Source organism: Bemisia tabaci, chromosome 4 (assembly GCF_918797505.1).
Source record: "Bemisia tabaci chromosome 4, PGI_BMITA_v3".
Classification (NCBI taxonomy): Eukaryota; Metazoa; Arthropoda; class Insecta; order Hemiptera; family Aleyrodidae; genus Bemisia; species Bemisia tabaci.
In genome coordinates, this window is record NC_092796.1 from 62355886 (window position 1) to 62382368 (window position 26483).

Below are 26483 nucleotides of genomic sequence, written 5' to 3' on the forward strand. Positions count from 1 at the left end.
TGGCTCAGCTATAGCAAATTGCTTACCTATAGGTTGAACAACACATGGTGGGAAATGAACATTGCTCGATTGAGAAGCTTTCTGAAACCGTTGTAGTGAGCGATTTGACTCACGTAGAGCTTTTGAGTTTCTTGAGAGCGGGCAGTTCAAATTCCTCGTAACCAATGTGAAATAAAAACGATAATATCTTCGTTAGGAGTTAGTTTCAGTAATTTTCGTTGCGCGAATCGTGTTTTACGTGAAATTCTGGTTAAGAAACATGTATCAGATTGCTTAAATTCGTACCTTGTCTAGTGGTCCATTACGACAGAAAACCTTCTCCAGTGTCCGAAAATATAAATTGCCAGCGATTCAGTTATTTTACTGGAAAAAAGCAAAGACGAATTATGCGTTAAAATGATTTCAACTTGAGTCAATCAATAATACCTACATAGCTTGAATACATAGCTTCTCGAGACATGTTTTCCTTGATTTAATCATCTTGTCTTCAGAGTATCAAGCTGCAATATATTCTGCAAATTTATTGCCCTGATTATGGCAGAGTAGCACGTTCAATAGCTCATAGTCAAAACCACATTTCATAAATTTTAAATTTCAAACCGTCATAAAGCTAGTTATATTTTGTGTTCCTGGAGACGGGGGCAGTTTTCGTCGGTAAATGTTCGCAGAACAATCAGATCACTCCTCAAATGCCTTGGCTTACCAAAAATTCAAATCGAAGTTGTTGAGGACCAAGGTCCGTTTTCTGCTGAACGGTTACAAATAACAAACATTTCCATGAAACGTTTAGTTCATAAAATACGTGATGCTTTAGTTGGGAAGGGGGGGGGGGGTCTTAGCCTGCATTACACGGGTGCGTTGCAGGAGGAGAGGGGGCGTAACCGCATTACTCAGCGCTGAAATGTGTGCTTGATGCTATATAATTTATCGAAAATCTAAGATAATACATCGATGCGAGGTGGCAACCCTTCATGAAAAAATGGACGCATTTATGCCAGAAGGAACTATGTGCAAGTGGAAAGATAGAGTGTGCTCGTGGAAGCTGCATGAGAAACAATGTGGTCAGTGGATATAATTCCTTTTGAGAAAATGGGAAATCGGAATTTTTAATTTAATCAAAAGGGACTGATTGGGAGCGCTAACTCGTGAGCCGTGGGCATGTGACAAGAGCTTTGTGGACAGGGCTCATGAGTTAAAGACCGCGTTGCCGATCGACCCTTAGTGGATCGAGTCAATTACAGAGGTCGTACATGTAATTTCTGAATAAAACTCCAAATAATGATGTTTATTTCGTCAGATTTTAAATTTCAAGAGGTGTATGTATAGTTGAAAATGTCATGAGAAAACCGATGGACCCACTTTTAGAACCTCAAAGTTATGTATAAACGGAGTTATAAGCGTTTATAGTTTCCAAATTTTGTCCGACCTCTCCCATGGACTCGATCCACTTTGCGTCGTCGCTCCCGTCGTTGCCGCTGACGTCACTGGCGCTTTATTCATTCTTGTGGCCCGAGCACTAACGAGCAGACCCCATCTTTCCACTTACACGTAGATTCATGTAGCCTAAATACGTTCAATTCATCTCAAAACACTGATTTAAGGGGGAGGGGTGAACAAATCGTTACGTGACTTTGTCTTGGGGGGGGGGAGGGGGCTTAACCGATGCGTTTACAGGGGGAGTGGGATGTAAAAAAATCCGATTCTCAGCGTAGCGTATTTTATGAATGACCCCTTATGTACCGGGCTCTTGGATCTTCGGCTCCATTTCACGATCATGCTTACAGGGTTCACTAAATGAATTGCTTGTATTTTGTTTCAGGTGAAGACTGCACACTGACGAGGATGACGCAAGTGCAAGCCACTGTTGAGTTCGCCGTTGAACTCCTCGAGTTCCACAACGTTGATCTCTTCCAGAGAGGGTGAGATTCGCACTTCTCCAACTTCTCTCTCACTTGAGAATCACTGGCTCGCGATGAGAGTGATGTAAACTTTTGCTGGAGCTGGAAAGAGAGTTTTTCAAGTGTAAAATCGCTCTAAAATCGCAAAGAGCGCAGTAGCAGGGTTTACCTACATTACCGTGCAATAGAGCAACGCCGCACAGTGGATCCGAGGAGAATTCGGACAAAATTTGGAGACTTTAAAAGCTTATAACTCCGTTTATACGAAACTTTGAGGTTCTAAAAGTAGTTTCATTGGTTTCCTCGTAAAATTTTCTGCAAGAAACAGCCCTTGAAATTTAAAATGTGACGCAATTAACATTGAACTTTGCAGTTTTATCGTCAAAAATTTCATGTCCGACTTCTAATTGACTCGATCCACTGCACGCCGTATGAACATCCGAATGTTGCGAGGCTTCCCGCGATAAAATGTTTTTTGTCCGAAAGTTAGGGCCTAGATACACACGGCGATTAATCGCCGCGAATGAAAGACGGAAGCCAATGGAGACCCTAGATTTCGATCCATTGACGTCGATGTATCGAAATCAAAGCTCTCCATTGGCTTTCGTCTTTCACTCGCGGCGATTAATCGCCGTTTTTATCTAGGCCTTTATGCATTTTCCTTCCTTGAAAGTTTCAAATACTCTACAGAGATTTGCGACTGCAATTCTCAGAAAAATCGGAGTACAAATATTTGAAAAATTCCTGTTCAAAGGAGATTTGACAACGTCCGAAGGATTGCGCGGCATTCTTCCTTAGAATGTTATAGTGTAGCGAGTTTCAAGGGTCTGAAAGTGTATGGTTTCTTTTTGTTAAAATAATTAATTTCGAGGTGAAGAATATGAACGAAAATACCGTGACTCCCTGCCCCACGGCCAGAGATGGAAAGTGAAATTTCACGTTTAGAAATTTCAAAAAAGTTGAAATTTATTAATTTCTTTTAGAATTATTGATTACACCTTTGGAGGTCTGAAAGCGTTTCAGATGGTCTTTCTGTTTATGCTGCGGTATTATGCTACTCTATTGAACACCAACCAATTGCGGTGAACGCACGGGTCGAAAGACGAGATGTTGGAGTTTTTTAGCCAACGTGCGTAAAAAATTCAGCTTAAAGCTGAAATCTCATTAGAGAGGGAAAAAACAGTGTTGCTCCAAACAGCATATCTCTTTGAGGAAAATTGTACTTGTGTGTGAGCTTTTTCCCTCTCTAATGAGATTTCAGCTTTAAGCTGAATTTTTTACGCACGTTGGCTAAAAAACTCCAACATCTACTCTATTGAAGGCGACAGAAACAAAGAGGGGGCAAAAAGGGGAGTTTAGAGAGAAAAACCCAACCTAACCTATAAACTAAATGAAAACATTTGCAACGCGCGAATGTTTTAGGCTTGGGGTAAAAAATTTCAAAATTAGAATCGCACTGTTTTTAGGCGTTTCTTAGCCTCCTGAATCTATCCCCAAAAGTTTCAATAAATTTCATGGAATTTCGTGAAATTTCACTCGAATAAATTTCATGAAATTTTCCATCTCTACCCACGGCCAACACAGAAACGTGCTTTTACCGAAATAATACCGCTTTATAGAGGATTTTCGATGTGACGTCATTTAGCATGACGACAACTTCATGCACAAGTCTATTATTGAATTTTATCACGACAAATGACAATAACCAGTGTATTTATGGCGTTTGTCTGCTTTGAACGTTCACTCTCCCTTTCGAAGAAAAAGCAACACAAAAACTACGGACTCTCGTTAGTGCCCCATTTACTCCTTCCCACCTCCCTCCTACCTTAGAAAGTAGGTATCCTAGATGGTGGAGAACAACTCTTCGATCCAAACGAGTCCCTTCAGTTCAGTTCACTTCAGTATGGGTACTTTAAATAACCACTAACATATCCATGGCCAAAAGTGAAAAATGCGTATCTCTATCGTAATTATCAAATGATTCCATTTTGTGTTATATTCTCTAAGGCGATTCGATGGACGCTGTATTTGTTTTGTGTCAGAACGAAATGCAATATATCGCATTGATTGCTTCCATTTTTCAGCTACTCATCATTTTTCTCGCATTTTGAGATCGCAATTCTGTTGTTAGGAGACTAAAGAACTCACTTACCAATTTTGACAAACAAATTTAACGTAAAAAAGGCGTGGTTTTTTTTTTACAGAGAAAATATCGCATTCGAGTGCAGTTTCGATATTAGTATCGAATGCGATATTTTTCCTCTAAAAAAGCACGCCTTTTTTACGTTGAATTTGTTCGTCAAAATTGGTAAGTGGATTTTTTAGTCTCCTGACAACAGAATTGTATTCTCAAAATTCGAGAGAAATGACGAGTAGCTGAAAAAATGGAGCCAATCGATGCGATAAATCGCATGTCGTTTTGACACAAAATATGGCGTCCATCCATGGTAAAAATTGGCAGTAGAATCTGTGTTCCAAAATACCATAGACCTACAGCCGTCTGCAAGATTTCCAATAGCTTCTATAGCCGGCAACACAATTTCTTATAGCATTTTATAGCCGATGGCGACTAAGCAACAGCCTGGCAATAAAGTGTATGCTAAACGTTACTAATTACGGATGCTAGGACTTAGTGAGTTTTTGGACTACCGCTCTCTTTTTGGGCCGCAGTATCTTGATTTAATTTGCGAGGAAAGCTCCGTACTTTTGAAGGATGCCTGCCATTCCTAATATATTGGAGTGCCTTCAATTTCGTATGATACTGTGCAATACCTTTGGTGTAAAATAGTTGCTTCAAGCGCCGTGGTACGCTGCGGCGCAGCGCGGCGGGCGGGCAGCCAGCGCGAAACGCGCATTGGCGCCTACAAACCTAACAGGGATACTTCATGCATCAGTGCGTGAAGTATCTCTGTTAGGTTTGTAGGCGCCAGTACGCCACCGCGCGCCGCTCCACTTTGTGTTAGGCTCTAATATTTAATCTCGCGGAGTCAGCGTTTTTCAACTCATGACTTTGAAATATTTGCACACTCTGTATGGAGTATTCTCATTTTAATTGATGAAAAAAATATGTAGTAAAGGAAAATATAATGTGCGTTTTGTAAATATTCAGGTGATTCCGTACAAACTTAAGGATTTACAAAGCACAAGAATTTCTACACAATTTCTTATAACTTTTTTCAGCCAATGGCGATAAAGTGTAAAGCCCGGCGATAGGAACCATGCAGCCCGGCTGCATAATTTTTTATCGCTTCGTGTAGCCCGGCCGTATGATTTTTTCCACTTTCTACAGCCAGCTATATGATTTTCTATCGCCCTCTTCAGTCGGCTATAAGAACTCATATGGTATTTTGAAACGCAGCTCCTATCGCCGATTCTTACCAGGGATCGAATCTCCTTAACCTTTAGATGCCCGAGTCGGTTCAAATAGTCCCGAGGCTTACTAAAAACACGTGCCCTCGGGTTGTATGAGGCCGGTATATTTGAGCTTTACATATGGGGTCTTAAAATACACTCTAAAAAAAGAACCAGGCATCAAATCGGAAAAAAAGAAAAAATATCGAGTGTCAACACAGCTGGAGATGGGAGACGTAATCCGGCCTCGTTTTTAAACTTTTCCCGAATCTGAGCGACAGACACCTCGCAATAGAGCGGAGCATTGTGAGTTCACGCCTTGCGCCATCGCGCCTTCAATTTTGCAGATGCAGCACGAACATCCATCAAGCACGAACAGTTGTATCTCTGCGTTGTCGCCAACGCGCATCCTTTCCCTTTGTTCTGTTTCCACACTTTCTTCGTTTCCGTTTACCTTATTTTTTCACAGGCAGATGAGAGAAGCACACTTCCCTAAAACTGGAGCTACCTCTATCTTGACAGTTGGAGTACGTGTTGAGCAATGTGCCAAACAAGCTTGTTTTCACAACGAGTTGTTCAACAATCAATAAGGTAGCGGTAGCATCATAAGTTGATTGTTGAATCCTCACAAAAGTGGGGGTTTTAACATGAAGCCAATGCCAAATGAAAGTCTCTTAATATTTTTAAAATATAAAGTTGTTTTTTAATTTTTAACATTGCTGATGATGAATCAATTTTTATTTGCAGATATTATCAGCTCCGTACATACCTCAGAGCGTCACCAAAGCTTTCAGTTCGCATTGAAGTCAATCTACCTCGAAACAAAGGTAAGCAAGATGGATTTACGATTAAAAATTCATCTGGAAAACTCTCCCTACTTGGTACATCTCGGTACAAAACTTGTACAAAACTTTAGCGATAAAAAAGAGTAGAATTTTAGAGGTGGGGTGCTTAATTTCTCCAGCCCCTCCCTCCCTCCTGAGTTTTAATTGTACGTACTGTACATGATGGGTACAAAACTTTTCTTTGCGGTATACATTTAGGTACAAAACTAGTACAAAACTTTGTCGATCTTGAATTCTTATTTTGGGAAGGTGGGGGGTCTGAAGAAATGGACCTCTTATAAAAGAACAATATACATTCGTTGGTGTTAAGAAAAACGATGGTTCTGTCACTTTTCTCTCTTATATTTACATGTAGAACAAACCATATAAAGTCTTTCTCGAAAGTTCTTCGTCAAGTTGGTGACATAAAATTTCTTCTACAGAAATCTATGTAAAACATTTCGATCATAAGAACTCTGTCTCTCCTGGACGTTACCAACTTAAAAGAATCGTCATTGATTATTTTTAATATGTCTGTCCACGCAACAAAGTTTCCAAATCTCCAAAACTGCAACATCCGATTCTTGATACTAAGGTATTAACATGCATTTTGCCACAAAATGCCCCAAAAAAACTCAAACTAGAGCTTTTGAATTTTTCGTTTAAAAAATTGTAGAATCGTAGTTTCGAGAAAAATCTAATTAAAATTCTAATCCGTAAAATTCACAGCCCGAAATATCCGGTTAATGATACAGCTTGACTCTCCTTCATTGATCGAGGAAGGAACTAAAATCACTCGCAACTTGTCGATTTCTTAAAATCCAATTTCAACCCAACCCAACAAAAAAAAAACGTGTATCGCAAAAATCGCCTCCGTGGACTGAAGGTATCTTTTTTCGTGTGCGATTACATATTTTTTTTCCACAAGACCTTTCTATTGGCATTCGTCACGCGCAGGTAATTTATTCGACAGAACGTCATGACTTTTAAATGAAAAATAAAACGCAAGCATCATATTAATTAAGTAATTCCCTTATTTAGATGCGGAAGAGCGACAGCGTGCATACACCTTAAATGGAGTTGGGGTGAGCAAGACATTTCAAATTGTCTACACGAACGAAGAGGTGACTTTGGATGACACGTTCATGTTCCGCGCTCAAGTTCTCATGGGAAGCAATAAGGTAAAATGATAGCTAATGTGAAAGTTGCATTCTTCATAGTCAAAAGACACGTATTAGAATTTAAAATTTAAGAACAAAAGAGTTTTCTTTGAGGGTGGGGGTGGGGCGGCAAAATCGTGTACTCGCTCTCTCGCTTTGACCTTTGCGTCAGTATTAATAATTGAATGTACAACTAAAAGCGTCGAGTCCACAAATGTTAACAATTATTTCTCAGCTAAGGGGAATGTCATCGATTGCTTTGCTAAATAAACCTTCGCATTGTCGTATCTTTTTTGCAAATAATTTACTTTCGCAAAGAAACTGCAACAAAGTTGCAGTATTATCCCAATCTTTAGTGTTGCCGCATGTTGTCCATTTTTTCACTATAAGGCGCGAAAATTTTTGTAATTTTGGTGGCATATAACTGCGATCTCTTTGCAAATGCCCCTTCGTACAATTTAAATAAAAATCGCCTTGAGACAGTAAGAAAAAAGCGAAAGAAATGAGCCACAAGTAGAGATCTACGACATCAAAATGGAGGATACGTGTTTTTCCACTTTAGCCATAGATGTATGTTGACGTAAAGCATACTACATAAGTTATACTTACATTTTTAGATAAAAGAAACTCTGGAGCACGCGGAGTTCGTGCTCTTCTTGGAGCTGTGGTTCAACGACCAAACGGAGAATACAGAACAACATATCTCAACGTGCGTTTCGACTCGCACCCTCCTGCTCAATTTCTCTTCGACGAAAGGCCTTCACTACCACCTGCCCGTCCTTTTTGACTACTTCCATCTGGCAGCGGTCACCGTCACCATCCATGCTCAACTTCTCGCCCTCCACCAACCACATCTGTAAGTTTCAATAGAATATCCTAGTCCTGCCTTGCTCAGAAAAAGAACAGTATATCAAGGGAGAAGTAGTATTTTGCTACCTTACATAGTTTTATTTCAAAACATGAGTATTATTCTACTCGTTTAGAGGAGCTAAATTATGAAAACTAATAATGACAATAATGATACCGTGTTAAGGAAGAGCGCCGTATGAACATTCGAGAGCTGCCAAATTTCCTTAGATAAAAAGTTCATTTTATTAGGATGGATATGAAATTTTTTCCTTGAAAATTTCAGGGACTTTAGGTGAAATTGCGAACAAAATTATCTGAAAAAGTGGAGGGAAAATAAATATGAGTTTACCAGGAAATTTGGCAAAGCCTGAAGGTTCATACGGCGTTTTTCTTTACCACGGCAGAATGAGCTACTAGCCCGAGAAAATACTTTCCAAAGGCCTTGTCTCCACGGGACGTTTTCATGGGATTTGTCCCAAGTTTGAATCGCAGGAATGAAACTTTTGGGATTTTTCCCAGTTACCGTCTCCACGGGACGGGGCTCATACGTTCCTACGACCCTGCGACAAGTTTGCGAGGGAAGGTATGTTAGTAAGAATCGAGTTTTAAATCGGATTAAAATAATAATGGAGCACGATTGTCAATTGGACACATTATTTTAACGAAACAAACACGAACAGTGGAGTAACCAACAAAATATCGTATAGTTTGCTTTCACTTTTTCACTTTTTCTTCCTCTCTCAGTTGATCCTAGGGGTACAAGGATCATACTTGGTACTGGGAAAAATATTGATTAACTCAATATTTTTTCCGATTTCGTAAGTGGGATTTTTCCCTGGGACAAATCCCGTGAAACGGCCCGTGGAGACAAGGCCATACTGTGTGTCTCTCATTCTGCCGAGTTCGCTTTCAGTAACCGCGATGGCAGTATGAGCTAATTTGGAGCACGAATTGTAGCACGAATTAGTTTCGACACTTCGGCTAAGTATGGCTAGGATCACGTGTTAATTCCTCTCTCCAGAGTACAGTGCAGGTCTTGCATTCTGCCGAGTTCGTCTTCAATAATTGTGAAGACACGATGAGTGCCTCTGATGGAGCACGAATAGTTGCGCGCAGGGTCGGACTGGCTCGCATCTGAGGGCGTAGACCCTTGGCTGGTTAAAAAGGCGTAATGTGATATTTCCTGGTAGGGTATCTACCCCCAGTGGAGAGGGGTTCAGAAAATTCTGGCAAAGCAGCACAAGTTTACGCTATTTTCAGGTTCAAAGTGTATTAATTGCATAGAGTAAAAATTGACAAATTGAACGTATTGAGGTAACCAACAGACTTCTAAAATTAAAAAAAAAAAAAACATAAAAAATTAAAGCCACTAGACGCAACCAAGCACTATTATTTCCAAAAGGACCGATCCAGAGCTGCGGTTTACCTGAGCTTAAGACTTGGGCCTGCCAATCCATCCTAAAAAAAAATCACACAAGAACCTAAAAAAAGACGAAAAAACGAGTATCAACGCAGCCGGAGGTAGAAGAGATGTGTTCGGGCCTCTTTTTTAACTTTTCTCCTGAATATGAGCGACACCTCATTGGCAGCATATAGCAGAGCACTGAGAGCTCACGCTCCACGTCATCGCGCCTTCAATTTTTCAGATGCAGCACGGACGTCCATCAAGTACGAATAGTTGTATCTCTGCGCCGTCGTAAACGCGCATCCTTTCCCTCGTTGTGTTTCCGTTTGTCTTTTATTCGTGATGGTGCCTCAAACTAATAGCATAGAGGAGAGCATTGTGAGTTTACGACTCACGCCATCGCGTCTTCATTTTTTCATATGAAATGTGGACATCCATCTTGCGCGAACAGTTGTATCGCGTTTACACTTTAGATATTTCTTATTTTTGAATTTCGAAATAAATTTAGGTCATGTTTGCCCGAGATATGCTATGGTAATTCCAAATATCAATAGTCATTTTGAAAAGGAAGAAATATGTTTATAGGCGGTCTCTCAAGAGTCTATAGAGAGTGAGTATGTGTAAAAATCGAACCGACCATCCCTTCTAAGGGAGTTACATATAGCGAATGAAAGAGGGGGATGATGAAGCGCATGTATGTTAACGAAACGATGAAAATTTCACAGAAAAGTGTTAACGCTTCAGAAAGTAGTTCTTGGACCTCTATTTATATGACCATCATGCGTAAAAACACTTTTCTTTACTCCTAACTCTCTCTTCTTCCGTTCATTTTAGAAATTTTCCGCGTATATTCTCGGTCGTAATTGTTTTCTCTTCTTTTTTTGCTATCTGTCAGAGGGGCGCGTTTTCGGCGCGTCGAGGGGGCGTATCTGCCAATGGCAGATTGGCCTTATGGCTAGTCCGAGCCTGGTTGCGCGAAGTAGTTTCGACACTTCGGCTATAGTATGGCTAGGATCACGTGTTGATTCCTCTGTCCAGAGTACAGTGCAGGTCTCGTCTTCTGTCGAGTAAGCCTTCAATAACCGAGACAGCAATATGTATAAGACAGATTTGGAGCACTAATAATTGCGCACAATAATTTTGCCCTGTCCGACAAGAATTACCTGAACCAAACCCTGCCTTCCGCTGTCGCTTGACCTGTTTGTGTTGTTTTCTCACTACAATTCCAAAAATTGCGAAGAAGGATTTTTTCATCCACAATTTTTTTCGATTATTAACTTTTCGTGGATAATAATTCTCAAAGATTGCACGGTTGTGCACTGCGTCGCCGCATCGATATATAATCATTAGGCTTATTATTTGGAGAAAATAAAAATAACAGAATCCGTGCCAATCTTTAAAATAATGCCTATCCAGAAAAAAGTAAAATAAAACGTATTCTTAGATTTGGCGCAGGGTGCTCGTGGTACATACATATTGGTTATCTATAGGTCACAGTTCATACATGATGACACAAATAACCAATTGATAATCCACGAAGATTCAAAGATATTTAGTGATGCACTCTACCTACTATAAATCGTCGCCTGTCTGGCAGATGGGCATAAGTACATTCTATTGAACCCTGTCTTTCATACAATTCAATACTTTTCCGGGCTCATCTCATTGTGTAGTTACGCCCATATGTCAGCCAAGCGACGAAATATCTGACCTATAGTGATGAATGCACCCGCATTCCACGAAGACTTTCGCACTGAGCCCATCGAGCGCATTCATTAGTTCTGAGAGATCCACTTAAGGGCTTAAGGAAGCTCTTCTCGGATAACACTCACAACGGCATCTGATTGCCAATTCTGTGACAAAATCACCATCTCTCAATGTATTAAAAATCAATCGCCGCACCCCCTCGATGTAAGTTTAGAGCCTCTTAGAATTCATATATAGGTATATAGACAAGCATTTGATGCAATGATTTATTCCGCTTTGCTCGAGCTTTTTTAAACAAAGTCTGAATCGTAAATCACAAGAAAAGAATATTAATGTATGCCAAAGTTGTTCACCTAACTCATCCAAGCTCGAATAGTTCCCGACTATATACAGTGAAAGTGAAGATACAATAAATTGATGATTACAATTTTTTCTTTCTTATTTTTCAGCTCACGCGGTAGCAAAACGTGGCTGAGTGGCAATCCGCAAGATTTCAATTTTGGACTGCCAGAGTCTTCCAATGAGACAGGCTTCCTAAAAAATTTAGTAAGTTAAGTTTAGAGCCACCGACTCACTTTAAAATGATAGAATGATTTATTCGTGTGCTCGTTGGAATATCTGAAAAGTTTACATTGTAAATCCACCAAACAGCAGAAAATTCAAAGAATTGGTGCTGTTTATAATTGAGTCTTGAATCAAATAAATAAAGCAAATTTGTATCGAGAGATATACGCTTTAATAGTTGCATCATGAAATGTTATCGGAAAAGGAGGCACTTTTTCAATGATTTCTCATAGTGTTTATATTCATTGTAGCCGTCTTTAATACAATTTTATGTGCCACTTTTGATAATGGACAAAATGGAAATTTGATCTCATACTTTTTGATGTAGAAAAGGTAAACTTCACAAATGAACTAGAAAAGGAATACAATGGCTTAAGGTACTGCCGCTGATCCTTATTCTTCTTCTGAAAGCGGCCCATGGGGGTCGGGCCGCCTAGCGGCCGGGGGGCGTGACCCCCAAAAAGCACATCCACGTATCTTCGTTCGCGACGTCGCAGACTTCCTGTCATATTTTATTTTTTCATTCGAAAACTAGTAATAGTGAGTAATACATTGAAAATGTCCTTGATTTTTCCTCTCTGTCACCAGAATATTCTGTATAAATTTCAAACTGTAAAGTTAAAACTTTCATATTTTATTCATAGTTAAGTAATAACACTAAAATGCAATTTTACAATTGATTACGTTGTGAATCTTGATAAATAAAATACGCGATAAAAGGATTCAATTGTAAATTTAAGTATAAGTTTGGACTTCTTCATTAAAATTTAAAAGTCTGTAAACTTTAATTAAATGATCTCTAGAATTTTTGAAATTTATGATGTATACACTTTCTTTCTTAATTGTGATCTTAATTGATTTCCTGTTTAACTTTGAAAAAATGAAATATGAGTGCGGACATTTTGAAACAACGCAATGGAGATGGGTGGTCTCGTATTTTGGCCATCGATATTAGTAGTATGAAAACTCTTACTTTAGAATTGACTGGATTGCTGAAATTGCTTCTAATAGTTGTATGCCATTTTGATTGATTTTCAGGGTGGAACAGGAACCAAGTGCCTTAGCATGGGAGGGAACAAGCTGATACAAGACAAGCTGGTGCACCGGGAAATCTGCGACTTGTTGCTCACTTCATACGAATCGCTCAAATCTACGATGGCTGAGTACGCCAAACTCCTGCCCTCTTGGCAACAAACCGAAATCAAAAAGACTGCACTGAGCTTAAACACATTAAGTAGTCTCAACGATGTAGAAAAGGTTGTCTTACATTCTATTACCTCCTATTTGATCCATTATTATGCACCAAAAACCATTTTGTCGTACCTAAACCCACTCGTGAATAGGGGTGCCGCAATTTAGTGCGTAGAGGAGGAGGGTCCCCTCTGCGTGAATTTAAATTTTGGCCCTTACTTTTTGGAGCAATGAGTGTCAATATGAAGGTATTTTTTTATAAAGTTTTCTCTTTCCCAGGCAAAGTTTGGCTTGCTCCAACAACCGTCCAGGTTTGGTTGAAATAGAGCCACTGTTCATAAATGAGTTACTTAGTGGATGCTAACTCATACAGTATGAGACAAACTTAAACAGACCTTCTGTTAAAATCAGAAACTCTCTATCTCCTCCTACTTGAATCGGTTATTAAGGTAGATGGAGCATGGACACCCTAAAAGACATTTGTAAAAATTTGAGGAAAAAACGTGTTCAAAATGGAAAACCTACATGGGATCTTATTTTCTGGAATGTTTTAGACAGGTCTCGTGAGACGAAAGTTGATCGTTTTTTGCAAATCTTGAAACCAGTTCTGCTCAAAACAGTACATTCCTAAGTTGTTTATTTTCATTTTCATACATGATTCACATAGGTATTATATGAATCAAAATATACTTGAATACTGATAATGTGTTTGTGTTGGTCCAATGAATGCAAAAAGACAACGGTGGTAAGAAGTTATGATTTGATTTCGAAGTATACAACTTCTACGCTTCAGATGGTAAAACTTGACCAGAATAAAATTAGTCCAACTTCATGAGACGTTGCCTAATTTCTTTTTGTGTTTAATTTTTCAACGAAAACTAGCAAACCTTCTTTCCCTCTTTTCCAGCGCGTTTTTCATGATCGAGACACAAATTTAGAGAAAGTTTCAAAACAAAACGTTGCTTCGTTCTCTGTTATTGTTGCATATCCTTCTGATTTATGTAATAAAATATGAGAAGAAAGTGTAGGTAACATGCAAGTTGACTGATCTGGATTGAATCCATCCACACGGAGAAAAAAACTTCGTGCATGGGACCCGAAATTGAGGTCTTAGGATCTCTGAAGTTTTCTGATCACGCATCCGAAAACTTGAGGTCGAGCTGCCGAAGTTCGGGTCAGACATCGAGGCACTTCGGTATGTACCGGAGTACTTCAGATGTCTTACCCGAACTTCGGCAGCTGGACCTCAAGTTTTTAGATACGTAATCCGGAAACCTCAGAGATCGATAAGACCTCAACTTCGGGTCCCACGCACGAGTTTTTTTCTCCGTTTCTCCGTTTCTCCGTGCGAATACCCTCTCCGCTTTATTCCCCATGAGGTATACTTGAACTTTCTTTAGTAAGTATGGTGTTTGACCTTGGATGTTGCAGTTGATTGAATCCGAGGAGGAATTCGCAGCTGTGGCAAACAGCGACATTGCTCAACTTTGTGCCGAGAAGATTCTGCTTTGGCAGCAGTTCCTTGACGTCTTCTCGTGCAAGTACCCCGTCCACCAGTACCTCGCCAAAATTCATCATCAACTTAGAGTCCGTATTTCGCAATATTATTTTCAAATTACCAACAATACATATCAAAAATAAAAAAAAAAAAACCGCATCATCAAATGAGCTTCGAATATTCTATAGTAATTTGTATTCTAAGATTTAATCTATATTAACTGGTTTAGCAAATCAGGAAAATTAAAACACACCGACTCGTTAAATTTAAAATTCCCAGTTTTTGTTAAAGATGGCCAATTTTCATATATGTTATTGGAGATGACGCATCTATTTCATTTTGGGTCTCTAAAGTGTCACTGAGTACTTGTCTTCTTGCATCGAAAAGCTGTTTTTTAGAGCGATCTCTTCTCCTACTCTGAATTTTTTGTGTCTCTTAACAAGTTTTATTTTTTCGAGTTGGTGTGTTTTATTCTATCTATTCTAATTCAATCTAATAAAACGTTATATTGTTTGAGAATTGAGTTCTAGAATCCCAGAAAATGAGGAAAAAACATGTTGCGTAGGCGTAGTACCTTAATGTATGCCCTGCCCGGAGGCTCATTAAACTCCCCACTACGTCTTACTTCCCCCTCCCCCCAATATGTTGCTTAATGCATGTAGGTTTTATTCAGTGCATGTATCATTAGTTTTGTTGTTGGGGCAGGTTCGACGTTTCGCGGAGGCCTTCTTCGTGGTGGAGAACCCGCGCCCGTCGGCGGCCGGCTGTTACGACGCCAACTACCAAAGCTACCTGGCCGTGTCTGAGTTGGTACGGCGCTCTCGGTACCTGGCCGCACTACCGCCTCTTCCGGTGACTTGCCCCGAAAATGACGGAGACGTCGCCACCATCCCCATCATCTTCGAAGACCAGTATCAGGAGGTCTCCGAGTTCGCCCGACGCCGCAACATGTCCTCCGCCCGCAAGGCTGGTAGTGGTCAGTACAGAAGTTTTCTTCTTTTATCAAACGTCGAGTGCATGTCCTCTCAGAGAAAACTTTTAGTATCGGCCTGACTCGAAAATTCTTAGGGTGCTGATACGTTTTTGGGGCCCTTTCTCTCGAAGAAGGTCCTCTATAACTAACGAAAAGTCCTCCTTCATACAGGATTTTCAAGTTCTGGGGGCCCCCTGAGCCATCTGTTAAAATGTCTGGGGTGCCAAAGAACCCTAGCACACCTAGCCAGACCAATCCTTGGAGCATATTGAAATAATAAGCAAATTGTACGAACACGAAAATGGACGTCATCCCGCGTTGACGAAAGCCACCTTGTTTCTTTAATATCCGAGGAGTTTAGTAAACTCTCCTTCCGGAGGTATTTGAATCTTCAGGTATATAAATCATGGAAACACAGCACGTGTTTTGTAATGACTCAACTATTTTGGGTTTACAGATCCTCTGTTGACAACTTGCGGCATTGGCAGGTCAAAGAACGGTGGAAGGTCGGGAGTGGAGCAGGAACCGGACGTGGGGACGAAAAAGACGTGGAAAACTCGCGAGGTTGACGAAACCGATTGCAGTTGTGGGATTGTGGCGATCCTCGAGTCTCACAAACAGTCACTCAGCAACAGCTTACGCAAGCCGCAAGCTAAACCAATCCCAAACCCATCGGGTAAAGTTGCAATTCATTCTTGGATTTCACATTGTTTTCGTAGTATAACACGGGAGCAGGTTGAACATGCATCCGCGATTGTAACTGATTGGAGAGGGAGAAAGATAAAAAAAAAAAACAAGAGGGAACCTATAATGTAATTTTCAGAGATGTGCTCAGCGATCATCGGCATTTTGAAATCAATATCATGAATGTTTATGTGATCAATTTAAGCTGTGCTGTGTTGTTAAAGAAATAAGCATAATCGACCGATGAAAATTCTATAATGAGTGGAAATTCTTTATCCTAAGCGTAACCAAGGTTACGAAGGCAAGTGAGTTCTTATAAACTCTAGGTAAAATGAGTACTTATTGATGAGAGAACTTCGTTCCAATAGGAACAATTTCGACGATCTTTGAGAAAATCACACCATACAAAGGGAAATAAATCCTAGTTAAGTTAAGTAAGTCGTTTTCCCTGGGGTCTGTCATGGAGACACCGTTCTGTCATCTCGATGTTGAGCTGATAAGTTAACTGTTCCACCGCTTCAGCTTCCATATCACCATAAGGCTTCCTTTGCCGTAGTCATAATTCATTGACGACAAAGATGATCTTTCCTTTAATTCAGTATCTTCAAATTCCATTGTTTGAATATTTTAAAACTAAAAACAGGAACATCCAAAGTCGACTGACATGGTTGATACATATAATTTGTCATTTGGACGGTGAATTGCAGGAACGCACCTTAGTTTAAGGAGTAGCAGACTTCCTGTTATACTCTCTTTTTGAATGAAGAGATGCTCAACCTCCATTTTTTTTATTGTTGCGTGAATAATAATTTGTGAAAATTCCAAACAGTAGCGTTTCATTCTTTTCATTTGATAAGAAAAATGGGAGCAAAGATTTTAAAACTCCGCGAACGAGATACGCGTGCCTGCAGTTTCACCGTCGATTTCAGATCAGCAGACAATAATTGTTGGTTTATTTTTCAGGGCCAGAGTCTACATATCAGCCTTACGAAAATATCACCAAAGCCTCTCTAACGTTGATACCGCAGGCGCGACATAGTAAATCCTTGGATCAATTATTAAAGACCTCCTTAGAGACTCAAGCTACGCTGCCACTACGACTGTCACAGCAGACAACTCGGAAAGCAGACAAAATCAAAGACTATAGCAGTGGTGATAGTGGCCTAGACGTGGATAAAGACTACCCCTCCCGCGATAAATCTAGAAACAGAAGCGGCAGGAAAATGCAAGCTATCAAAGACTACAGACTCCAGAAAGTCGAGTCTGTGGTGACGGACCATCAAAGTAGAACGGGTGATAAACAGAATGGGGTATACCGAGGATTCTCAAAATTAGAGCAAGATGACGAAAATCTCTGTTGTGTGAGGGATAATCTATCGAAGCAAGGTAACAAGGAAGAAACTGTATGGAAAATGGCTGACGAAAAACACTCAAGTTGTCGCAACGGAGTTGCCGATGATCTAGAGGATAGTAAAATGTCAATTAGGAGGAAAGGTCACAATGCGCATTCATTTGGAGATTCAAACGGACAACTAGGTAGTAACCGCGATGTGACTGCCAATTATGCCAAGGGCCGGATCAATAACGGGAAGAATAGCTCCAAAGTCAAAACGAGGATGACTGATACGAATGACTATAAAAGGAGTAACACAATAGCTGGACTGAAAGAGTGCGTAGAGAATGGCGAGGAAAATATACCGTGCCTCGCATTTGACAGTTCAACGCTACCAGCCAGCCTAACAGACAAACGTAGAGACTTTGCTAAAGTAGGTATAAAGAGTGAAACTGACCATGCAACAGGCATGCACGCATTGGAGAACAGAAGTGTTTGTAACACATTACCGTGTTCTTTTAGCAAACGGAAGGAAAACACACGCAGTTTGAAAGGAGCATTCAATACCTCGAATAAAGAGCTTGATCAAAGAGAGCGGAACATTTCTTCAAACGAGCAAAGTAATTTGTCAGTTGACAAAATGAACCAGTTGAGAAGAATTAATATTCATAATGGAACATGCGGCACATCAACCGAGCGCATAAATCAGATTGGACAAGCAACTAGAGTGGACACCGCACGGGTAGATGCATTTACTGAGCAAAGCAATACAATTTCACAGTCGAACAGATCAAGCAAGCAGAGATCTAGCGATCAGATTGGCCGAGGAAGATGCATAAACGTATCGACCGATTTGATGAACCAAGTAGGTGACCGCTCGTCGCATCAAACCGATGGGCTTAAAAACAGAATTCATAGCGTCGATAACTTAGATAGGAATGATCTCTCATTTTGGACTACGTTGGATTTCCGGGACAGACTAGATGGTGCCTGGGCTCCTCAAAAACATTTTGAAGTGCAAAGTTTGCAGAGAAACAAGATTGGAGATCGAGTTGGTAGATTTACGAGTGAAGAAAGTAGGCCCCGAGGGCTGCCGGAAAAAGTGAGCTTGCGCAGAATTCGGTCACAGGGTCAAGCTGATTGGTTAAATGAAAGACTAGATAGGATAAATAGGTGGAAGGTGGAGTCCGATAATCAAAAGAAACTAACCAAAGAGTGCACGAATCATAGTGATAGATTAGGAGGTAATGGCGAAAAAAATTCTCAAACAAGTAAAAAGGAAACAGGTAAAAGGAAACATCGACACCGGAGGAAAACTAAGCGAAAAGATAAAGCAGAAGATCGCAAAGAGGAAGGCATGAAGAGGGATTTTAAAGAAGAGCAGGCTCGGTTCCGAGAGTTTCTCGAAAATCAGACTCGAAAAACAGGCCTAGCCTCGATAAAGGATAAATTTTCTAGCTTGCCATCAAATTTTTCCTCTCGGAGGAGCCATTATAAAGTTGCAGATAGTGATTTTGACGATTCAAAAGAAAATATGAACGAATCGAAACATATCAAGCCAAGAAATAAAATTGACTGTCACAGATCCACCAGACACACCATTGACTTAATTAACGAAAGAAGACTCGATCTAAGGATGTCCAAGAGCTTCACTGGTGGGAAATCCTCATTGCCAAACGCTCAACATTTTGATTTGTCCGACGATCTAGACGATATACGACTTAGTTGTTTGACGAAACCGCAGAAAGGTACGAAAGATATTCCAATGCCTGATTTTAGAAATTTTGGGAGGACGAATAATGGGCCCAGCGCTGGGGCAGCATCACGGCACTCACAGAACTCTGAGCATCGTAAACATTCTCCATTCATCGATGAATCTGAACGGACTTTTAAGGTAAAAAAGATATCGAGTAATTCAGAGGGACCGCACATCGGTCCACGATTATCTCGATCACGGGATTCTATCTTGAGCGAGGACAAAGTAGACCTACCGTCTGAACTGAGACGAAAGACGAAAACTCGTGTTTCAGATGTTGAGTACTCCAGACATAATAAGGTGCAGAACGGTCCGTCTGGAATGTCGGAGGGCAACAGACTCTCAAGATCAAGAGACTCGATTTTATGTGACACTAAGAATGATCCACCTCCACAAACAACCACGAGCAACAAAGGTAAAGCTCGAAGGAGCTCGTACGACAGTTCAACTCTTTCACATTCAGGACTGAAAGCTTTGCCGCTGACAGACCTCAATTTCAAACGTCAATTTAACATTTCGACAGGAAAAACTTCGGTATTCAATGATAATGTAGTGCAATCAATACCAAATGACGTATTAGCAGACGAACCTCTTTTCAATGCATCGGATAAAGAAGAAGTCACGATTATATTGGCAACACCGGAAGGCTTTGAGGATGACATTGGAGAAAGTGTTTCGGAATGTTTTAAAGTCACTGATGAGCAACTAAATACCGGGTGTAGCTGTGATAGCAAGTCGGCTTTTGGAGTCATGGACGGACTCAATAATTTCAACAAAAATATGGACTTCATGGTCGAGCTTGGAGGCGGTCTCAATGAAAAAGGACCAAGAAATCGAACTTTTTCGGGCACTGAAAAGAATTCAAAGGGAATCAAGACGTCAGGGAGTTTAGGCGATATTAGTCGAAGGTTTAGTTTCACATTGAGCGCCCCTGAAAAGTTCCAAGGCGGTGATTTAGAAACCTCAGGCGATGGGTTAAGTCCTAATTTAGGAGTCCCGGAAAATTTTAAAGATCCAAGCAAATCACCTGTTCCTAAAAGGGATGAAAAATCTTGCGCTATTGACGGTGGAGCAGGAGAGAAATTTAATTTCAACCAATTTGCCCCTGAAAAGTTTGAATGGCCGCGTAGTATATCCCCAAACTCTGTCAATAAGAAAGTACTAGATGGACCTGCTGAGTTCTCTAAATTTTCATTCATGAATGCATCTCTTGAGAGTGGATCGAAAACGAATAATTTAAGAGGGAGGAAACACAGCTTTACTTTTGGGACTTCTGAACGACTAAGTGGCAGTCCGTTGACGCCTGATAAACAGAGTGAATCCAGGCAAAGAAAATTTAGCTTTTCGTCTGAAACTACGAGGAAGTTTAATGACAGTGTCCCAGCGGTGCCGAAGCTCGAAAATAATCTTAAGAGCGAGCAAATTCATCTTTGGCTGAATCATCAAGGAAGTACAAAGTTTGAGGAACCCTTACTACCCAATAAGGGACTCGCGTCATTTGGAGGTATAGCGGTCGTTGACAAAAAGAACCAATTTCAAGATTCTTCTGATAAGTTCAAAAATGGTTCTCCTCAGAAAGGACTGAAAAACCGTCAGGGCAATACTGCTCGCTCAATCAGAAGCCCCGACCGGCTGAGTGACAATAAATTTGGTCAATTTTTAGAGGTTAGTATCATTTGTGGAAATGACTACCTTATTCATTTTCCAAGCATCCCCCTGAGAACCCGAAAGCAGTAAGATGAAAAGCGCAGCCGCTTCATAGGCCCCCGGTTCGGATCACCCACATACCCATACACAAGTCACATTATATTATTTGGACGTATTTATGCTAAAAGGAATTATGAGCATAGGATTTTCTTGCAACATAGTTCATTTCAGTATAAATATACGTCCATTTAATCGTAGGGAGGCCACAAAATATTCCGGAGCAAGTCATCGCAAGGGCCGTGGCTGTATCTGATTTCGCACGTGTTTACTGTCATCCCAAGGAAGAACGCCGATGGTCTGAACCATCAGATGTTGCCGAATTTCCTCTCATAAAAACACAAATTTTCAAGTAACTTATGAATATATTATTTTTCCTATTTTGCAAATAATTTTATTTGCATTTCACTCCGACGCATCCGCACATTTTATAGATGAACGTTTGTAGGTTTCCTCGAAACGGAATAATTTATTGCGAGAAAATTTGGCAACATTTGAATTTTCACACGGCGTATTTCCTCAGCATGGCAGTTTACTGTATAATAGGTTGTCAGATTATTTCTACTATCAATGTTTCCTAGTCAATTTAGCTCTAAATGCGGGGATTTTATCGTCAAAATAGGTATTCGTACGTACTTACCCGTGCGTTTGAGTCCCCGAGTATACACTTTTTATGCAGATTCATTGTATCAAACGGCCAAACGCTTCATTTGAAACATCCAAGGAAAAATTGTTGTGAAATGGGGGATTGTTTCAGTTGAAATTGTATGTCTACTTTTCTACCTCGGCGTTTCAGTCTCTGGGGGATGAACTACTAGTGAGGGAGATAGGTAATTACCCAAGAACATATATGTTACGATATGTTCTTTCTATGCAAAAAAGTAAGTTAAGTGCACCAAAAGTAATGGGTGTCATGTACCTATAACTCACTCAAAAACGCTGATCAGATCGCGTAAAAATGGGCTCCCTCAATTTTACGCGCTGCCACTTTCCACAGTTTTCAGGACCATTTAACCTTGTAAAGGGCCTCAATTTTTCCCACACTGATTTTCATCAAATAGAACCAATCTAGGGAGTGCATTCAACGGAATTTCGAAGAGCCTCCTGCATTCCCTGCTTTTCAATCCGTCCATCGAAACATACGGACATACTTACGTAGGTCATTTCCTTTGAATGATGTCAGCATAAGGGCCGATTGTAAGACCTCTGGTCAGGTGCTTGTTAAAGTGGTGGTTTGAGCTGACCAGAACTTGACCAAAGGTAGGTGTGTATTGTTACCGGTTTTCTCCAGGTCAAGTCCCAGTCAGGCTTTGCTCTTTCTCGCAAACCAGTATACAGCCTGAGTATAGCAGATTGACTGCTGGTTAGAGTCTGACCACTGGTTTGGTAATCTGAGGTTGACAAGAGATCTTAAAAACGGCCCTTAGTTTCTTACCTCTCGATTCTCTAATTGGTGTAGATTGTATATAAATATGTATTTGAATATTTAGTTTATTATATTATAGTTCATATATTATATTCTATAAATATAATATTTATTTGAAATTGATTTTCAATTAGTGAAACTCGATACTATTTTCATTTTTAGGTACCTGGTGATGGTGACTGTGTGAAGCCAATTAGGCTAAGTCACAGTGCTTCGTCAATCGATGATGCGCAAAAAGCTGGGAACGGCCTTTACTGGAGCGAGTCCATGCCAAATTTGGCCAATCCTGGACACCTAACCGATGAGATTAACATGACAACGTCCTCAGATGAGTCAGAAACTGACTCTGAGAGGAGTGGCTGGGTTTCCAGTCACCATTCCTCGATTGAATCCTCGAGTGAACACAGTCAGCAAGGTAAGAAAAATACCCGTCACGATTGTTTTGCAAAACATCATTATTTTCATTAATAATTTAACTCTTTTATTACTTCGCCAACTTGCCTTCAAAACTAGTAAACCACACAAACAACTACTTGTCTCTCTATGAGGCTTCACTGAAAAAAAAAAAGTTCGGTAAATCCGAACTAGTTAGGATTATATGGACGTATTTCTATCAAACGGAACTAAGCGCCAATTTGATTTCCTTTTGAGGAATTTAAGAATGCCGGATAGCGCGTTCTGTCAAACGGAACTAAGCGCCATGGAAAAGCATTGGGAGTGCATGGGGAAAGCATGGGGAAGCATTTGGCATTTGGGAGCATTTGGGACGGAATGAGCCCGACGCGCGACGCCCGGTTCCGCCGCCAATCCAAGCCCCCCTCTACCTTCTTCTCCCTATGGCGCTTAGTTCCATTTGACAGAAATACGTCCATATGGAACCAGGTTTTGTTCGGTACACACAACCGAATTATTATTCGGTCTGTTCAACCGCATTGTTCGGTTTGTGCGAACGAACCATAATAAATTCTTACAGTTCGGTTCAGTGGATCGAACAGTTCGGCTGAGCAGACCGAATAATTCGCGGTCGTGTGTACCGAACAAAATCGTGGTTCTATATGATCCTAACTAGTTCGGATTTACCGAACTTTTTTTTTCAGTGTTCTTAGAAAACATTAAAGTTGCCTCCAGCGAGTTATTTTTCGATATTTTATTCTTATGCCAAAAGAAATGTTTATCTCTTCACTTTGTCGTGTATAAAATTCTTGAAAACAGGCATCTTACATCGTCACTTAGTAGTGACGTTGATTTGATGACCTAGATAATTTTAACCAATCACTTGCCCGTGCCTCTTCTTCTACGAACAGAATTGAAGTGTTGAGTGTTAAAGACTCGTCTTGCGCCGACCCTGTGGATAGAATGTACCATCATAAGGTTAATAATTTCAGCGTGCTGTATTTCAAACATTTTCAAAAATCTTTGGTTTTAATTTGTAGACGCGGACCCTCGGGTACTAAATACTGATACTCTTCGTAGAAAACTTGAAAAACTTGCGCGGAAAAATCAAGAGAAAACGCCAGAAACAACTCCCGAGGATGAGCACGTACTTTTCTCAGAATCATTGGAAAAACGAGTTCGGCATCAAAGAGATCAACAAACTCTTGAGCTTCCCAAACATATTCAACAAAAAGTCGGAGAGAGAGATCCAGCTGACAAACAACTTCACCTCTCACAAGGAGTGCAGAAACAACCTCCAAAGCGTTATAGGAGTTTGTCTTCAGAAAACATCTACAATATCCGCTGTCCACCATATTTTGAAAAAATGGAGCTCCCGCGAAAAATTGGTAAGCATTTAAATGGTCAAACTCTTGAGCGTAGAAAACTTTGCACGCATTCTCAAAAGATTTATGTACTATCATTCAAATTTTGAGGTTGTTGCGAATCGTTTAAACAGTTGTAACACCTGATTAATCCAATGGAAAATACAAAATCATCTCATACGTTTGGACTGTAAAATGTCCTATTGATTGCGTAAACAACAGGACATATTTCCTCTGTCCGTCACACGTAACTGACATCCCATATTTTACGGTCTAAAAGTCTCATTGATGTTGCTTTTTTGTAATTATTTGCATGAATCTGATGTAGGCTCTCAAATAAGACGTAGCCTATCAGCAAGTTTTTTCTTTTTTTATCAGTTTGTCTGACAGCCTTGAAAATACTTGCATATGAAACTGGTGACACTAGGTACTATTCTCGTTTTCATGAAGTCATCCCTCACACTCTGAACGCGCGGGAAAGTCACAGCGTCGAGCGAATATTTACCGAAGTAGGCATTTAGCATTACCGGCTACATCAGTTGATCACCGGGAACACTATCTGATTGCGCGAAGTAGATACACAGCGTTAAGTCAGTATTCACCGGGAATACTCACTTGACGTCGTCTGCTCTCGACGAGCGCATAATGAGAGTGTGTTTTGGCGATTAGCTGATTATGTAATCAGAAATGCCAAATACCTACTTCCGGTAAATATTCACATGGCGATTCATTAACTTCGCGCACAATCAGAGAGTGTTTACGGTACGATCATCAGCTGATGCAACCAGAGACGTTAAGTCTTCCTTGTGGACATTTCCGACACGTTATAGATAATACGTGTATACGTAATTCCTATACAATACAACGTTTTCTTGAGATCGGGAAGAAAAGCAGTTACATTGGGAAAATGTTGTCGGCCCCATTTTGGGAGGAGACTTTTCCGAAATTTTCGCTACCTTTAGAGCCCTACGGCGCACAGTGGATCGAGTAAACCAGAGAGGTCGGACATGAAATTTTTGACTAAAACTGCAAATGTTGGTGTTTATTTCGGCACATTTTACATTTCAAGAGATGCTTTTAGAAGATAATTTCACAAGAAAACCAATGCAGCCACTTTTAGAACCTCAAAGTTTTGTATAAACGGAATTATGAGCGTTTAAAGTCTCCAAATTTTGTCCGACCTCTCCCATTGACTCGATCCACTGTGCGACAGGAGAGCGTTCCAGCTCCGGTTAGGCTCACAACGGGGTTTAGGATATGGAGAAATGTTCCGTCGACTATCAAAAATTTGTCCATTTTGAAGGGGGATACGGTAATGACAGCGATCTCCCTAACTATACAGGAATCCAACTCTTTGGCTTTCAGCATATGGATGGTGAAATTGCTGTAATGCGTATCTCGGTTTGCGGCGTTGCAAACTTCCAGTCATATTTTATTTTTCATATCGGAAACTCCTGAACGTCATTTCTCGAAAACTCCAGTAATTTTTCTTCTCCATCCGGAGAATACTTTTTGAATTTTCAATGCGTCCTTTATGATTGGTCTCCTTTTAAAAATCAAAATAAAAGTGGAGGTTTTGAAACACCGCAACCGAGCATAGAGTACATAAAGTCGTAATTTATTTGGGAGAGCTGGCGTCACTTTTAAGCATTTTCCAGGTCCCGAATTCCGAGACTCCTGTGTCACGCCGGGTCACTTTTTCGATACATAATCGATTGTTTTCGATACACGGGGACCCGGTCATCTGATGTAAACGAGGAGGCTAGGAATTCCTGCGTATTCTACATCGCCATCTTGGATCGAAAATGTATGGAAAAAGTGGCCGAAGCCCGGCGCACTCGAAACTCGTCGACCAGAGCATGGCTCTACCAGTTACATCACGGCTCTATGTAAGTACTCTATGTAAGCGAGATACGCATTTTTGCAGGTTCACAGTCAATATTCGTTCACTTGATTCGATTCCATTTTTTTGTTGCGGCTCAGGTAAGGACTGTGAGAAGTCCATCGAGGCTGAGTCAACGAAGACGACGACGTCAACGAAGACGACGACGTCCCGGCGGCACGAATTTAGCGCGAGCAGCGAGGCGATTCTCCTAGACGAGAGCGCGTCCTCCCCCGGTTCGGAGCAGCCGAGCGACGGAGAGGCTCAGCTGGACGCCGTCTACGAGGAGCTCCAGGTGCCCCCGCCGCGGCAGTTTGCCGATGCGCCCTCCCCGCCGAGGGCCTTCCGCGACGGCGAGTCTCACCCCAAACTCCGCGACGGCGAGTCACACCCCAAACTCCCCGGCTCGTGGATAATATTCTCTACCACGTTTACGAAGCCGTCGAGACCGACAGAGGAGCCAACGATGAGGACACTCCTGTCCAGGCACCGCTCCAACCGAAAAGGTCTGTATCAAAATT

General features: G+C 40.8%; 1 protein-coding gene across 1 annotated transcript in view; it reads left to right on the forward strand.

The window, feature by feature from the left end:
• LOC109031748 (uncharacterized) overlaps positions 1-26483 on the forward strand; it is a 60821-nt gene that overhangs the window by 20206 nt on the left and 14132 nt on the right. The window contains exons 3-15 of the mRNA XM_072299654.1: positions 1820-1919; positions 5997-6076; positions 7115-7254; positions 7851-8089; positions 11644-11740; positions 12797-13015; positions 14381-14536; positions 15153-15423; positions 15878-16096; positions 17068-20858; positions 22486-22738; positions 23757-24104; positions 26064-26468. Coding sequence (XP_072155755.1) covers positions 1843-1919; positions 5997-6076; positions 7115-7254; positions 7851-8089; positions 11644-11740; positions 12797-13015; positions 14381-14536; positions 15153-15423; positions 15878-16096; positions 17068-20858; positions 22486-22738; positions 23757-24104; positions 26064-26468 — 6295 coding nt within the window. The 5' untranslated portion in view covers positions 1820-1842. The remainder of the gene's footprint in view (positions 1-1819; positions 1920-5996; positions 6077-7114; positions 7255-7850; positions 8090-11643; positions 11741-12796; positions 13016-14380; positions 14537-15152; positions 15424-15877; positions 16097-17067; positions 20859-22485; positions 22739-23756; positions 24105-26063; positions 26469-26483) is intronic.